The sequence below is a fragment of the Hemibagrus wyckioides genome, linkage group LG11 (genome assembly GCF_019097595.1).
Source record: "Hemibagrus wyckioides isolate EC202008001 linkage group LG11, SWU_Hwy_1.0, whole genome shotgun sequence".
Classification (NCBI taxonomy): Eukaryota; Metazoa; Chordata; class Actinopteri; order Siluriformes; family Bagridae; genus Hemibagrus; species Hemibagrus wyckioides.
The window spans coordinates 10702917-10720535 of record NC_080720.1 but is presented as its reverse complement, the minus strand read 5'-3'; the positions used below and the strand labels follow the sequence as shown (position 1 = coordinate 10720535).

Below are 17619 nucleotides of genomic sequence, written 5' to 3'. Positions count from 1 at the left end.
ACTATATGATTGAAAAAGTTGATTGAAAAACTGGTAGCAAAAACATCACATAATTATTCTTCCAGCTAAAAGGCTAATCCAGCACTGACGAAGAGCATAATGTACACGCAAACAGGAGCACCCAGAAACGCAGATAGCAACACGGTGGATGCAAAGTGGTTAAGGTCACTAAGTTTGGAGGCAGTGTTCAAAGTGCATACTGTAGCTTAAACCTTGGCCTACTGTAAACCTTAACTAACATGTAACTTTGACAAATTACATTGACCAGCCCAAGGTCGTTTTCTAAATATTGGCCAGTCTCGAGGGATTTAGCTTCATCTGGCAACACTGAACAAGTTGCTTGCATTGTGTGAAGGCATCAGTGATGAGTTACTATACCACACTTTTGTGTGTGTGTGTGTGTGTGTGTGTAAATGTTGAATTTGCTGTTACAAATCAGAAACCATGTTTTTGTTTCAGACAAATTATACTAGTATTGTAAACTTTGCAACTAAAACAAAATGGAAAATACATTTTTTAACTGTTTATGTCTTTAAGTATTTGGAGGCTGAAATTTAGACAAAGCACAAACGTGTACACTTGCGGGATCTGAAAGGCAACTCAAGTGCACTTGCGCACATAATTAAAGGTTTTTTTGTTTTGTTTTCAGAAATAGGGTTTATTCACAAATCACTAGTGTAAAATTATATTGTAAATGAATGTGTTTCTGTTTGTAAAACAACGTTATTTGCAGCTTAGTCTCATCATTGATGTGCACTGCAGGCTTTGCTGCAGATAACACAAAACGCAGCAGATCGTCTGGAGTATATGTCGCCCCACCCCGCTCCGCCGCTGCTACTCGCCGCTCCTCTGCTGCTCCAGATGTGCTGTAATTTACTGCGACTTGGCTAATCAGAGTAATTAAGGATTAATTACTGTTAATCACTTTTACATAAACTTGTTGGCGGTGAGAGAGAGAGCGACGCTCTATGAAATATGCCACACAAGCGCACACAGATGGAAAGAGGGCTGGGAGGGAAGGATTAGAGAGAGAGAGAGAGAGTGAGTGAGTGAGTGAGAGAGAGAGAGAGAGAGAGAGAGAGAGAGAGAGAAGGGGATAAGGGGGGGTAGTTGGAAGCCTGGCATTTCTCCCTTTGCTAAATTTCCCAGGAGCTTCGTGCTCAGCCGATTCTGTTTCCGAAACACCATAGCCTCTTTTCCACTGCAGGGCCCAACGTCTCAGAGCACGGGGAGTAACCATTGCTGTAGCATTTCCACATGGCTTACATGGACGTTTCTTCAGTGCACTCAGATAACCACACTGAGTGCAGAACCATTTGGGTTGGACAGCTTAATGACGTAGGTACCGACTTCTGCTTTTAGCGCACATTGTCAGCTCAGCTCGGAGTAAAACTCTGCAGATGGGGTCATGCTCACAACATGAAAGCCTTCATCTAATTAGGATTTTAAAAATAATAATAATAATACAGTTCTGAATCCCACATATCAGCAGGAAAGAAAAAAAAATGACCACTCTTGGATATATATAAAAATATATATATTTTTTTTTTGTATTAAATATAGCACAAACAATATGGCACATTACAGTAACAGGGATTTGTGTTCATTACACCCAGCTCTCTTCATCTCTTCACGCTCTGTTGAATATTATATAATATACCATTCTTTTCAACATGCATAATATTGTAATTGTGAATGCATCAAAACATCATCACTATCCGAGCATTCAGTTTGGAAGAGGAGATTAGAAAAACCCCCAAAAAACCCCAAAGACAAACAGACTGTTGCTCTGAGGGAAGCATCGTTTTTTGTATTATTTTTAATATACAATGTCATGACATCTGTAAATTATTAATGATAATGAAAGGTTGTAATGTATAAAATATAGTTTTCTGTGTGCAGTGTAATACAAAGCCTCCTGCATTATGATGGAGAGTGTGTGTGTGTGTGTGTGTAGGGTGAGTGAGAGAGAGTCAGGTTTGGGTGCAGCCGACCTGTTTTGCCTTTTCCCTAACGCACAGTGATGGAGAGGACGAGTGCAGTGTCAGCAGGGCTGTGTGTAGAGCTGTATGAAGTGACCGTCCACCCCTGTCTTGTCTCGTGTGGATGATGGTGTCTCCACCTCCCCTTCTCTTCTCCCCCGCTGTGTGTCCCGCTTTAGGAGACTGACATGCTCGCTACCTCCTCCCGAAGGGAAAAAGAGCCAGAGGGGAGCTTTTAATGACACACAGCCAGCCTTGCCTTCGGGGAGGAAGTGGACGCTACGCTAATGCAGCTCCATTTATTTCACATTACACTGCACACCGAACGGCCAGGCTGTTTATTCACTGTACAAATGTAAATACACGCTGTCCACACGCAAAGCGTACCGGACCTGCTCCTGCTCTGGACTGGTCAGCCACAGTGCCCAGTGTTTAGATACGCCGGAGGTTCCACAGCTGAGGAAAAGTAGCTTTTTCTACAGAAATAATTATCCTTGTCAAGCCTACACTTGAACATAAATACATAAATAGCCCTTTGTTTGAGTGAATAGCGTTCGATCCCAGCTGAGGATCCTGTCACTTGAGCTCGAATGCCTGTTAGTGTGGGTAAAGCTCATTTTGTTCACTTTTGGTTACACAGCTGAAGACATTTAGCTTTAAGCTAAGATAATTATGCCTGTCAAGCATCTAATTACATATAAATACACAAATAGTCATTTTGAGCTATATGCTTTCGTTCAGCTCAGCTTTTCAAACCCTTGGCATGTTCGAGTGTGTGCGAAGCCTCCAGGCTTGCAATTTGGAACACAGCCCCTGATTAGCAGGAGCACGTAGGCAAGATCACGTAATATCAAAGAGCGAGAAGGAAGAGTCCTAGCCCGAGGCTGCATTATATTGTCCTTTTTGAAATGAGGAGCACCATTTTCTTAATGAATGGCTTTTACTCGGAGATTTTCTCTCGCCCGCTTGCTCTCGCTCGCTCTCGTCGCCTCTCTCTCTCTCTCTCTCCATCCTCCAGCCGGGACCGTGTCATTACCAGCCACCCTCGGGCCCGACTGCCCTCTAATGATCGTAATTAGCATTATTAAAGCCGGATCGAGCACCCTAACAAAGGGATGCCTTTTTTGCACTGGTCCACCGAGCTGTAAGCTCACAGTCCTACACACTCCAGGGACAAACAATTTCAAGATAAGGAATAATGCGTGAACACACACACACACACACAAACACGCACGCGCGCGCGCACACAGAGCGAGCTTTAATCCAGCGCCTGTCATCTCCGCTTCAGCCACTCGTCACACCTCCACGCGCACAGGGACTTATTCTTTTAATTGATTATTTAATTTGCAATTTCGCTCTGATTTAGTTGATTAATTACCCTCCATGATAGAAAAAACTAGCCATCCATTTAACAGTTTTTTTCTTTTATATATATATATTATTGGTTGGCTTTTTTATGCTAATTATTAATGCAGGACTTGATCTGCCCTAAGCAGGCATTGCAGCATGGCTGCATTAGCAGCATAGTGGCACGAGGTGGCCAGGATTTAACAGTGCCGAGTCTGACGTCCTCCTCCCGGTGCGTGCGTGCGAGTGCCTCGGTTCCTTTTCCGTCCCGCTACCCCCGCGCCTGTATAATGAATTCTGCTGCTGTTGAATTAGCATGTAGCTGTCGCTTCGACTCTGCTGCTCGAGTCGTGACAGGACCACCACCACCACCACTCTCGCTCACAGTCGACCCTCCCTGATTTATCAACCGCCGGGCGCCGCAGCCGAGCGCCACAGCCTACTGAATCAGCGCCGTGCAAAATAAAAAACACGCGAGGCGAGCTGTCGGCATAAATCAGAGCCCACCAGAAAGGGTTAATTATGCAAATGGGACGCGACTCCAATCCAGCGCTCCCTGCGCCTCTGTTGTTTTTGATTCAGGCTATGAAAAGATGTTCCATTCTAATGATTTATTATTGGAAGAAGGGGGGAAAAAAATTACATTTTGTTTCCTGTTTCTCAGTGGTTGGTGCTTCAGGTGGAACATAATGGAGTCAGTCTAGTTTTTTTTTGCTCCCACTTGAGAATAAGAGAATTTACACATTAGTTCTGTTGACTATAAATACATGCCCTGATGTGGAAAAAAAATATATATTATATTTATATATGAAGCTGTTTTACATACATTGCACAGATACAACACACCCGTACATCAACAGTGTTTCATAAAACAGCTATGGTTTAAAATCCAGGGCTGACCAAATAGATAGATTTAGACCATGAACAGGTAAAACAATATTAAGTTAAGGTGATTACTAGGGATGGGAATTTGAGTAGTCCTCCTTATTCATGGTTGCTAGATGATTTTATATAAAAAAAAATCTCTGACGGATTTTTTATATTTTTAAAAAAAAAGTGAAGTAGAGTTGACTCTAAAAGAAAGAAAATGTAGTATTAGTGTATTAATGATTAGAGTGAAGTAACAGCAGTTTTCAGTCACGACGTGTGTGGATTTTGTTTGTTTAAATTGCAATTCAATTAGAGAAGTGATTTGACTCACATTGGTCATAATGCCGCTCGGCCGTATCGCCCACACCTAATGTACGCTACAGATTTATAGAGCTGTTTTGAAAATTTTCCAGGTGGCATGTCATCACGGGGTCCTGAAACAAATTCCAGGACAAAATTTGAATAGGCAGGTTGCATATTTGCATTTAGAGCCATTGTGGTATGTGTAATTGCTGACTTGTACTGTGTGTCACTCACCATCCACTCTACTACTAAAATGCAAAACTGTGTGTGTGTGTTTTGTGTGCATGTGTATGTGTGTCCACATGCGTCACATCTGCCTAAAAGTGACAGCACAGCCTAACATTCATTCATTAAACATCAGCATCTCCCATCGCCGCATTGCTATGTCAACATGAGCTGCGAGCTTCGGAGCGGATTACGCTCTGTTGCGGCTTTTGACAGACTGGTGTTACCCAGCGCTAATCTGATGGGAAGAGATGTATGGGGAGGTGAATACGTTGTGTTGTGACTGTCTCTTGCTGTTATTATAGCGTCATTCAGAGCTCGGGATGAGATTTAGGCGCCACGGGCTGGAGACGAAGCCGAGCAAACTGTCTCTTTGCTTATCGATTGAGTTCTTTTATCACTGATAGGAGACTTTTTTTTTTTTTTTTTGAGGGTGGGGGGAATCCTGTTTGTGATTTATGGGTTGTGGTTTTTTATATTTGTGCCTGGAATAATATGATATATTCATGGCATGATGATTTTACAAACAAATACGGCGATTATAATTATTAATGTGGCACACGATAATAAAACATGAAAATACTTCCCAACTTTCCAAAGAGCACAACACTGAATACCATATGGCACTGACGCAGCAGTGTTATTGTAGCCTAACTAAGCTGATAATAAGGTTTATTTTATTTTAGGGTTTTTGTTTTTCACAGAGTTGCGTGAAATAAATAGCAAAGAACCCAGCAAATTTTCCAGAAGTGGTATAAAATGTATGGTACAGCGACATGTAGCGAAGTCACCGATCATTTTATCTAAGCAGAAGGAATTGAGGAAGTGCATCTTTCACTCTGAAGTGACCCATACTCTAGAAAACACTAAAATTATGACATGAAAAAGTAACGTTTGGACACACTTTGGAATATTTTTGCCTATTTTTCCATACAAGTCTGGCCTCATTCTCCTCAGACCAGCTTTGAAACAAGCTCTGTACCTCACACACTTCCATATCCTGCTAGTAATACTAATTAAGCTTAGTGAGCTGCGATGTGCTGTCAGTGTTACAAGGAAATGCAGTTTGAAGCCGAAGCCACGTGTTTGCATTTTGGCCACCCTCTCCTTCTCTTGGAAATTTTTCAATCATATAAGGGACATTAGCGGCCTTTGCTTCTCGTGCTTGTTCAATTAAACCTTGCCACAAAAGGAACGTTAAGCCACGGCAATGGCCAGCCCCATTTATAGCACTTCAGTTAATATTTCAGTATCCCACGGAGCCCCGGCACAAGGCAGGCAGCCATGTTGAATGTTTAGTTAATGGAAAACACAGACGACTGGGAGCACTGCACATTCAGCAGTGCACAGTAACACAGCGGGGAGGGAAAAAAAGTAGGCAGGGTTTTAAAAAAGCAGTCATCTCGGGAAAAGGTGCATAAATTCTACTCCGGCCTTCCATTCCTCACGGGTTCCTCAGAAAACCCTCGGCTTCCCAAAGAAATGAAATGAATCGCCTCCGATAAATGAGCAGACGGCAAAGAGAAATCCATCGTGTGCTAAGCCCGTGGCTCGGGTTTTTATTAAATATTGATTTGATTTGTAAAAGGCCAGATGTGCAGAGGTTGAACAAATGTCACAGACTTCCATTTTATTTAATCTTTTTCCGGATTATCAGCTTTACAAAGTAAAAACTAACAATAGTTTTGGCCTTTTGAACAGCCACGTCCGGCTTAGTAAACCCAAATCCAGTAATATACATCTGAGATATCCGCAGCACAGTGCGGTTAGTCTGCTGTACCGTGAACAGACGTGCCAAAATGACTTTTTCCTTATCATGATAATTACTAGCATTGCAGATTTGTCTTATGCATGTTCTCAGTGAGCAGCATCTTAACAATCGGGGGCTAAGTTTTTCCTTGTTCTTTAAAACACCTGCCATAGAAATGTAAATTTGTCCAAATTTGAGAAAACAGCTGCTACCATTTAAATAGAACAAAATCAATCTTTGGCCAAATCCTCTGCCAAGGATAGAGCTGGTATTTTTAAATGTTTACGATAACAATATTATGTGTATTTCTTTCGGCGCTGATAGGTTGCGCTACAGCCAATTAATGGGTCGTATTCAGATATGTGAGAGGAAAAAAAGAAAGAAAAATTTGCACTCCGGTCAAGGGAAATGCCTCAGAAAAACGTTTTCGCACTGACAGGATAATATAATGTTCTTGAAGGGGTTAAAAGTGCTTTTTATCCAAGCCAAGAAACTATCCAGTGATTGTGAGTAAATAAATAGTTGCTCGGGTTCATTTGCTGTCAGAACACTGAACAATGAGGACATATACATTAAAATATGAAGCATTTTTACTTAAATATCTGATAAAAAAAACAACAACCCCGGAGTGTTTCTCAAGATTTCCTAAAATGAAATAATTATATCTGTTAGAGATGAGGTCACAAGAGATCGGTACAGAAAGAGAGAGAAAAAAGAGAGAGAGAGTGATCAGTAAGCTCACAGATCAGCTTGTTTCAGACCGCTCTGTTGTTCTGGTGAAGAGAAAGTATGGAGCCAAGGCTGGAAAACATTAGGAGGAATCAATTAGGCTGCCATTAAGAAGTAAAGTGGCCCTCACTGAATCGTGTAATTATGACCTTCAGCAAAGCCACAGTTATGGAAGCACAATACCCTCCATCTCTCTTGTGCGCTCGCTCGGTCTCATTTAGCCTTAATTGTATTTATTTAGGATAATATATTGTATGCTTTTAATGACATGCTTTAGGTTAAGCAAGAGATAAATCATCATTTGTCTTGCTTAGACATGGTTGGGAGATTACAAGTATAGACAGTTGTACAGCATATGGCAAGTGCAATAGAGAATTCACTGAATATGTTTTTATGAATCTTCACAATCTTTATTACATCACTTTCGACCACCACGATATCATTCTCCACAGAGAGCACCTAAAGTGGTATATCATCTAACTGGAATTAGAGATTCCATATTAATAACACTAATATAACATAACAGTATTTATATTAAGTATAGAGTTTCTACAAATGTTTAGGATGCATCTTTCACCTAGTAGACTGTTATTCATAATCTTTGCTCCACTGGTAGAACAACGATAGAACAGTGTCAAAGGACAGGGGGTTGTACCACATAAAGTGTCATTACAGCATAAATAATATACTGCAATATACACACAACACTAGGCCTACATGTTAAAGGCATAGCCACTACAGCCTGAATAAGCGTGGTCAGTTGAACATGACGTAAAAGCTGGTGGATGAATGGTGGCCATGGCTCACAGATGCTCTCCAGCTGCACTCTGGTTTTTCTTGGCTGTGCTGTTGCTTTGGAATCACGAACAAACAGCAGAGCTGCTTAGAGACGCGCTCTCACTGGCAGAGGCAGATACAGCCATGTGGAGCGCTATTAAACCCAACTCAGTTCTGATTCCTCGCCTGGCTGGGTTTAGTTTTCAAACTGTGCAACCCTTGTGAATCTATTGGTGTTTTTTTTTTTCTTCTTCTGATTCCATAACATGGTTTTATATGACCTCATATAAGAATATATTTCCAACAGAATTCATGTCAACAGCTACTTTGAGTCTTCCTTTTGATCTTGTCCTATATGTTTTTTTTCTCCTAATGAGTGTATTGGGTTGCACTGTGCATTTTCTGGCCTGCGCTGACCCAAACAGCTTTGCTCTTTAAGAGGCCGATGGTGGACGGGCCTCCAGCCAAGTAAAATAAACACGGGAGACTTGGCAGATGCGGGCTGAACGGTGTACGAATGAGGGGAATTTTTATGTTCCATTTTCACTCGACAGTCTAGACGGTTTATCCCGTTTGGGAAGAATTCTCTCGGCTTTGGATTTCAGCTAAACGCTGCCCTGCACTGCTCTGGCTGACGTGATGTAAAGCATGAGATGTTTGCTCTGTAATTCAGCTTGCATCAGACTTGCATCACACTTAAAGGGCTAAGAGTGCAGGGTTTATGAAGCAGAGGTCTGGCTAATTGGCAGCACTAGCAGTAGTGCATTCTTTTATAATTACGTTTGAAAGAATGCGGTACAGCATGAGGATACACTGGCGCTCGCATTTAAATAAAAGATTTGTGTTGCGTTTGAGACATTTAAGAAAGGGCTGTGGCGTTTTCTTATTATTTGAGGCAGTCTCGTTTGCTGGAATTTGGACGGAGTGACATCACAGTCTCCGATTTTTTAATGATGTTTGTCTTGTTTACAATCTGGATCTAACAAACCCTCCACAATGAGCCTTTTTGTGAGTTAGTGTGACAAAATGAACACAAATGTCTATCTATCTATCTATCTATCTATCTATCTATCTATCTATCTATCTATCTATCTATCTATCTATCTATCTAAAAAATGTGACAGGTGCCTCATGTAGTCCAGGGAATACTGTAGCGTTTTTTAATTTTCCCCTGTGATAGTATTTAACAAGGCACTATTTCATGTTCTGTGTATAAACTGTGTAGTTGAATAAGAACCTCCTACTCTTGGACAGGATCTCTAAAACATTACAGGGTATTTTTAATAGTTGTGACATTACCTTCAGGTCTTTTCCTTTCTTTATTGGTCAGAGGCTCTGCCAAACTGCGGTTTATGGGTTTGTGTTACATTGTGCCATGAACCCTGCTTCCTTTCCCCTGAAACATGGCTCTGTCCCAATTACCTTATCAGGTCAGATTCAGTTTCAGGCTCTAATAAAACAGGGTGGACATGCAGCTCCTCTCTCCCATAAGGCTCAGCAACATGGTGCAGCTCAATCGACTCCATGCTGGGTGCGAGGCATGACCCCTTGACCGCTTCCACTCGCCAGCAGTCTCTAAATTTGCATGAGTACACCCCCCCCCCTCCCCCCGGAGTACAGCAGGACTCTTTCCCACTGAGCTTGACCCCACGCGACGCCGTCCGATCCCCGCACCGCGGTCTGGAGTTAATGCACCGAGTGCACGCTTTGTCTCTGTGTTAATGAAGTGCCCTTCTCTCACTCTACCTCTTTCACTCCTGCACAATGGCATGCATAATCAGCATTAACACTCAAGTGCTGCACTTGACTCTGGAGTCTCAAATCCATGTTTTGGCGAGGCGTCAAACCTCGTGAGGAAATGATCGTCAACCTTTGACTTGCCGTCGACTAATTCAGAAAGGGTACACTTTCCCCATGCTCTCATTAGAACGGATGGAGAAAGTGTTTCTAGATCAAAGGGATGAGTGAGAAAGACTGTCTGGTAATTATTCTAGTACATGTGTGTGTGTGTGTGTGTGAAGATGGCAACTACCTCAGTCTTTTTATGTGTGTATATGTAAGAAAGAGAGGGAGATAAAAAGAGAGAGTGATGAGAGCCCTCTAGTGGATTCGATTAAAACTACAGGGAGGTTCCTCGTCTCAGCGCCGCATGCCCATAATGTTCTTAATACACCCTTGGCAATTTCCCATCATAACATGGAAGTGCATATCAACAACATAACACAAATTCCCCCTTTACGCATAAGGGGATTGTGTAGTGGCATTGTAAACAGGAACATACTTGACCTCAGCAACAAGAATGAAGTGAAGGAGATTTATGGCCTTAGACAGATTGGATAAGGGAAAGTCTATGAGGGCATGTTAAAAGCAGTAGATTTTTATTAATTGAGCTTTGTCAGGCACTGCGAAGAGTATGAATGAGACAAAGTGCACTTTTATTTCATCACACTAAAACACTGCAAAGCTGACTGTAGCCTTTTTTTTTTTTTAATTTTGGGTCCAGTGAATGTTTCCTCTCATACATAGAAATTAATTGTGAATCGATGAGGCTTGAGCTCCATTGCCAGCTCTAATCCAGTCCATTCAGCCTTTACTGCTTTCAACGTTCAGCTTTTTACCGCAAGCTTTCTCTGCTTGCTTTTGTTACAGTGCTGAGTATCCGCGGCGCCCAGGAAGAGGAGCCTCCCGATGCCCAGCTCATGAGACTGGACAACATGCTGTTGGCTGAAGGAGTGTCGGGGCCAGAGAAAGGGGGCGGGTCAGCTGCGGCTGCAGCCGCTGCAGCAGCTTCAGGAGGAGCCGGAGCCGATAACTCAGCCGAACACTCCGATTACAGAGCCAAGCTCTCCCAGATCCGTCAGATTTACCACACCGAACTGGAGAAATATGAACAAGTAAGTTATCACGCATCTCCTTGAACTATTGTTTTGTTGTATAATCTAAAAATGTGCATCAAAAGAGCTCCAGCCAAACAGTCATGGACTAGGTCCGAAATGCCATACAAAGTAGTGTTGCTCGAATAGTGCAGCCAATAATAAATGAGTAGTACACCAGAGGTACACTAATAGTAACTCAGATGCACTGAAACACTGCTAAAGGTTTACTTTGTCACATTTCTACCTCTATAGCAACTTTTACACCTCAGCCGAGCAGAAAACCTTTTTATGCTTAGTCATTAAAAAAGAACAGTAATGGATAAAAAAATTGATTTCTATTCAGATTGAAGTAAGCACAGAGTCAGATAAATACAGGTGGGTTTCACTACTGAATTTCTCACTTGAGTTCAACTCAATTCAGTTTTAACGAATATAATTCATTTAAGAAAAATAGTACACATTGAAATGTGGTAATAAACATATAAAACATAAGCAGTTAAACAAACAATAAAACTGTTAGATGGTTCAGATTTTTAAGGAAAGAGGTTGAAAGTTACAGCTCTAAATGAATCATCACACCATGTGATACATGACAGTGAAACATGAACAATGACTCAGTAGGATAATAAACAATAAAATAAAAGTGATACAATGGTCAATAAAGCATCAGCACAAACAGACAGAAGGAGAGTTATTTGAAACTATAAACCATGCTGGTTTATTACATACAGCGACACTGCACCTAAACATCAGGCTTTTAAAAGGAAAAAAAATACAACTGACCACTACTGACCACTTTATTAGACATGTTGCACTGGTGTATATGTGTAGTTAGAGATTATATCTCAGTCTCCTTCTGTGCACAGTGTGTGGTAATCCTCCTCCAGCCCTTCTTCTGTGTCAGTTTCTGACCGCAGCACTACTGTAGCTGGTGGATATTTGGTTAGTGGATTGTTTCTAGGCCCACTAATAATGTTTATGCATCAGTGCTGCTGTGCCTAGATAGATAGATAGATAGATAGATAGATAGATAGATAGATAGATAGATAGATAGATAGAGAGAGAGAGAGAGAGAGAGATAGTGTGCATGTGTGTGTGTGTGTGGTGCTGTAACTCAAGAATTTCCCTCATGGGAACAATAATATATCTATCTATAATATCTATCCATCCATCCATCCATCCATCTAGATAGATAGATAGATAGATAGATAGATAGATAGATAGATAGATAGATAGATAGATAGATAGATAGATAGATAGAGAGAGAGAGAGAGAGATAGTGTGCATGTGTGTGTGTGTGTGTGGTGCTGTAACTCAAGAATTTCCCTCATGGGAACAATAATATATCTATCTATAATATCTATCCATCCATCCATCCATCCATCTAGATAGATAGATAGATAGATAGATAGATAGATAGATAGATAGATAGATAGATAGATAGAGAGAGAGAGATAGTGTGTGTGTGTGTGTGTGTGTGTGTCTGTGTGTGGCACTGTAACACAAGAATTTCCCTCATGGGATCAATGAAGTCTATCTATCTATCTAGATGGATGGATGGATGGATGGATGGATGGATGGATGGATGGATGGATGGATGGATGGATGGATGGATGGATGGATGGATGGATGGATGGATGGATGGATGGATGGATGGATGGATGGATGGATAGATAGATAGATAGATAGATAGATAGATAGATAGATAGATAGATAGGACACTGATACTGTGAGAATGACAAAGCAGCCGAATGACATCATTAGTTTTTAGTTCTCAGAGATTGACACATTGTACATAGCAACAGCTAGACTCCAGTCAGTAATTGCACATGGAAAACTAACGCTCACTGTTTCAGACACTGTAACAGTTTGGAAGTGCATATGGAATACTGTCCCTTCATCAGTGTGTGAAGGAGCAGAATGTTTGTAGCAGTCTGCTAAGTTCTGCTCAAATTGCTAATTACTGACGTGGGTTTTTGTTGCTGAGCCGTATAGATTATCGTGTTGAAAAATGGGTCTTTCCATTATTCAAGACGCCTATAACATCATTTCGGTCTCTCTCACACACACACATATACAAACACATTTTAAAAGCCTATTGTCAGTTTCTATCAGACAAAGTGCATTCTTCTATCTCACTCTTCACTGCAGTAGACTTGCTCCGTAACTGTCTCCCTCTCCAAAAGTGTGCTTACAGAGCCGCGTAACTGTCTTACTCTCCGAAAGAACAATACTGAAGTTTCACATATGTGCGTTCCATTCTTTTGGGACAGTCGGAGGAGCTGGTTCATTCTGAGTACAATAGAGGTCTCGCTCTCTATCAGTACAGTACAGAAGTTGGTTCATGCTATCAGTATCTATAGAGAAGCTGTCTCACTCTGTCATCACAGTAAAGGAGCTGTCTTTCTGTATGAGAGCGGTAGAAGAGATGTCACACGCTCAGTGTTACAGTAGAGAAGTCATCTCACACTATTCAGACAGTAAAAGAAGCTGTCTTACTCGCAACAGAGGAACTCCACAGTGATGGACGCGACAGTAAAGGAAGGTCTGACTTGCTCAAGTGCATGCTGGGAAGAGGCCAGGTGTCCATTCAGAGAAGGGCATTCAATCCTGTCACACACTGGGGCAGCAGACAGTCTTCCGAAACACACACACACACACACATATGCACCACCTGACCAAGCAGATCCGCATCCCAAATTTTTCTTTAGCTTTCCGGCTTGTCCTCTTTTGTCTTCTGATCTGCCTGTCTTCTCACAGTGTAGCTGCTTTGTGTTGCTCTCTGCTAGTGCTCTTGTGCCAGTAAAGCCATTCTGAAATTGAGCCTGCAACACAGCAAGCGCATTAAGTGCTTCGGTCACTCTGTTTAGTTTTGCCAAATGGCTTAATGTTGGGCAACCTGTAGAAGTGAGACAACACAGGAGGTGAAATAGATGGATAGGCTTTTTTTTTTTTAACTTCATTTTTTACTCAATTTGGTCATTTGCCAATTCCCACCTACTTGCTCTGCCCATCAATCACACACACACACACACACACACACTGAGGGACAGAAACACATTTTATTAGTAATTCCGAAGGTTTTGTGGGTCAGATTCATGACCCTTAACCCTCTACAGTGTGTTGTTTTCTTTTTGTGTCGAAATAGCATTATAAAAAGTGTCCCAAAAATCTCTACACACAGTAAAAACCAACACTTATTAGTAAAATGTTTTAATCCTCCTCTAACATGATTGCCATTTATTTTTAATCACAGAGTCATCTCTCCTCCTCCTGATGAATTCATATTACCACAGAATATTTTGAATCTATGAAAAATTTTGGAAGACCGTTTGCAAAAAAGTGTTCCCCTAAGTATGGAGACTTTTGTGACCCCCTGTATTCGTGAATACAGTTTATTACTTCCTCCAGGATTTGCTGCCAAATACATAAATAAATAAATGAAACAAGAAAAGGCAGGTAATATTAGTGTTGTAAAAGCACTAGTGAAACCCATGATACCGTCAAAAAAGGATATTCTAAGCAACAGCTCGATCGAAATCATACTAATAGCTTAAGTTCACCTTTAACTCTAAGCTCTCTATGCAATTCATTCTGATTTGATCGTCTCCAGCAGATAAAATATCTCTGCGTGTGTTCTCTGTCTTTGTAGGCATGTAACGAGTTCACCACTCACGTGATGAACCTGTTGCGAGAGCAGTCGCGCACACGGCCTATCTCACCCAAAGAGATCGAGCGCATGGTCAGCATCATCCACCGCAAATTCAGCTCCATCCAGATGCAGCTCAAGCAGAGCACCTGCGAGGCAGTCATGATCCTCCGCTCCCGCTTCCTCGATGCCAGGTCTGTCATTTCCTTACTTGCTTTGATTTATGTGTCAAATTATATTTCTCATACATTCTGTCTCAATGTAAGTCCAAACCCGAACGTTAATGTGCTAAAAGCAGTTTGGACATTTACATATCCGTAGAGGAATACATCAGCGTTATTTGTTAAGAGACAATGGCAGTTTTGTGTTAGTCTGTGTACGCGTTCCCCGTTGGATTTTACAACAGGATATTCAGAGAGATTATAGTTTCAAAACTGCTAAGAACACATAATGCATTTTTGTAAAACACAAACAAATGAAATGAGCTTTTCATAGCTGATTAAATGAAGTCCCACATGCATATGGTTTGCAGTCATTTATACTTCCCTCTGAGTGTGTAGGTGTTTCTGTCTGTATCTGCATACAATGATAACATTGTTTAGCTTCTTTTATGTATTAGTGTGTACAAGAGCTCAGATCCATGCTCTCACTGTTGCCACCTCTCCATCTCTCTTCATAACTGCCTGTTCCCTGTGACAGGCATATCTGTGTAAGCCTAACACTCGTGCAGTTTAATTGTGCGGGTTCGCATTGCACTGTTCCCGAGGTCCGATCCATATACGAGCCTCTACATGCCAAAGAGTGTGCAGTGCTTTCCTCCTTTAATGTAATCACTTGTTCCCTTTGATGCATGCCTGGGATTTGCATATATTTCTTTGAGGATAAATCACACTGGAAGCCTTGAGTTGAAGGCATAACATTTAAATGAGCATCTCGCTCCCTTTTCACCATGCACTATCCATTCTACTGCAAATGATGGTGGCAAGTCTCTCCCTCCCCACTCCTGCCTGCTCAGTTCTTCAGCTTAATTCTTTCGCAGGCTGAGACCATGCTGTGCTCATTTGCATATGGTGAAGAGGGGCTTTGTGGGTAGGAAATCGTCTCGCTCTGTGTTGCGGGGGAGAAGCTTGCAGGGTTCACCGCTGCATATGCAAAGCCCCCATGAGACATGCCACATTCACACACTCTTAACCCAGGAGATGAGCAAAGCTGGCACCCACCACTGCCTTCCTCTCCTCCAAAGCTTTTAAAGCTCCTTCAGCACGTGTGCGAAGCCTGTACCGTGCTTCGGCGTGAATAATAAAATGTTCCGAATGCGAAGTGGCACATGTTTTTGCCAACGATATCCCAACATGTATGCCAAACATAACTTGCATATGCAATAAAGCCATGAACAAAATGCAGAGGGAGACGATCTGTTATTAGATGAGGTAACATTAGTATTCAGTTGCACTAGTCAAACTTCTTCTGAATCCCAAAACATGTCATCTCTCTCTCTCTCTCTCGCTCTCCCTGCTCCCTTTTCACAGGAGGAAAAGACGAAACTTCAACAAACAGGCCACCGAGATCCTGAACGAGTACTTCTACTCCCACCTAAGTAATCCGTATCCCAGCGAGGAGGCCAAGGAGGAACTGGCCAAGAAATGCTCTATCACTGTCTCCCAGGTGGCGTCTGCTTTCTTTCCAAATCAAGTTCTTAATTATAAATTTGATTCACCATTTACACTCTACGTACATCAACGTAACCTCTCTAATAGAATAAGCTGGAATAGCTGGCATGGCTACATTACTTTCCTATATTGAGACACAGCTAATGCAGATCTGGTTACAAAAAAAAAAGAAAGTCTGATCTCGTGATAGAATGTATCCATGATCATAAATCATAATTATAAATAATAGTTTATGTTAGGTCTACATTTGTGCTTTGCTAACAATTAAACTTAGAATTTTAATTGTGCAAAAAAATAATTACTCATAGGTGACAGTGCATAGACATTGCTAAATTAAAAGTGACACGAACAAAATGAGATAACACCCTCTGAGACAAAGCCATTAAAATAGTAGTTAATTAGAACGCTAGCTAAATAAAACGAGGATGAGTTTGCTATTTTTACCATGTATGAACTGGACTTCTGCTTGTTACTCAATACGAACTGAACTGCCTGCTCTTATATATCGTATTGAAATGTTTGGCTAACATATGGAGACGACCAATCTGAGCCTCAACACTTCCTATTTCATCATTACTGTATATATATATATATATATATATATATATAGTAGAAAGCTACAGTATATTACCATTGTATAGTACCGCTGTATATTTCTGTTTCATATTATCGCAATATGTTCTTACTGATTTTACAGATTGCTAATTCTTTTTTAACCAGTTATATATACATACTGTACATCAATTTAACTATCATTGCTACGTGCGTGTATGGATGTTTAGAAAGATGCTCAGTTTCTGTAGAGCACCTATAATTGCTTAGTGTGTTAGCCCATATGTAATGATCCTCGATTATGAACACCTGTGTTGCTGCACGTGAATATTCTGCACCTGCTTATGTTAAATGGACGATGCTCAACAAAAAAAAAAAAAGAAAAACTCTTAATGAATCCGGGGTGACATAATTTGACGATGCATCTGGGTGCCGTTCTCAAACAGACTCTGCTCAGAATGATTGGTTGAGCGCGTCTGGTGCCATTTTGCAATAAAGAAACACGTTTAGCCGCTGTCTAGGAGGGTGTGTGTGTGTGTGCGTGTGTGTGTGTGTGTGGGTGGGGGGGGGGTGTTTCCACAGGATTGATTTGGTTTACATTTTAATGTTGTTTATCATTAGCACGAGCCTTTATCCGCACAGCTTCATCTGGGAGTGTATTAGCGGTAATGGGTGTTAGTGCGTGTGAGGACGGATCCGTGCCGTCATAGTCCTTGATGATAGCTAGCTGCAGATGGAGTGACTTAATGAGATTGTTATTGGCTATCTTTTTTATTCTGACACTAATGTGAGTTTGCTGTGGTAGCGTTTGCATTCTTCACCCCTTCATAGGCAGGCTTCTGTACGTGGAGGAGTCCCGTATTTGTCTGTGGTTTTCTTTGTTATGTAC

The 17619-nt window shown here is 41.4% G+C and overlaps 1 protein-coding gene across 2 annotated transcripts in view; it reads left to right on the top strand.

Annotated features, from left to right (window-relative positions):
• The window catches only part of pbx1b (pre-B-cell leukemia homeobox 1b), a 70645-nt gene that overhangs the window by 43221 nt on the left and 9805 nt on the right, over window positions 1–17619 (top strand). For both annotated transcript variants that reach the window (XM_058403499.1, XM_058403500.1), the window contains exons 3-5: window positions 10633–10877; window positions 14512–14702; window positions 16038–16173. In XM_058403499.1, the coding sequence (XP_058259482.1) occupies window positions 10633–10877; window positions 14512–14702; window positions 16038–16173 (572 nt within the window). The remainder of the gene's footprint in view (window positions 1–10632; window positions 10878–14511; window positions 14703–16037; window positions 16174–17619) is intronic.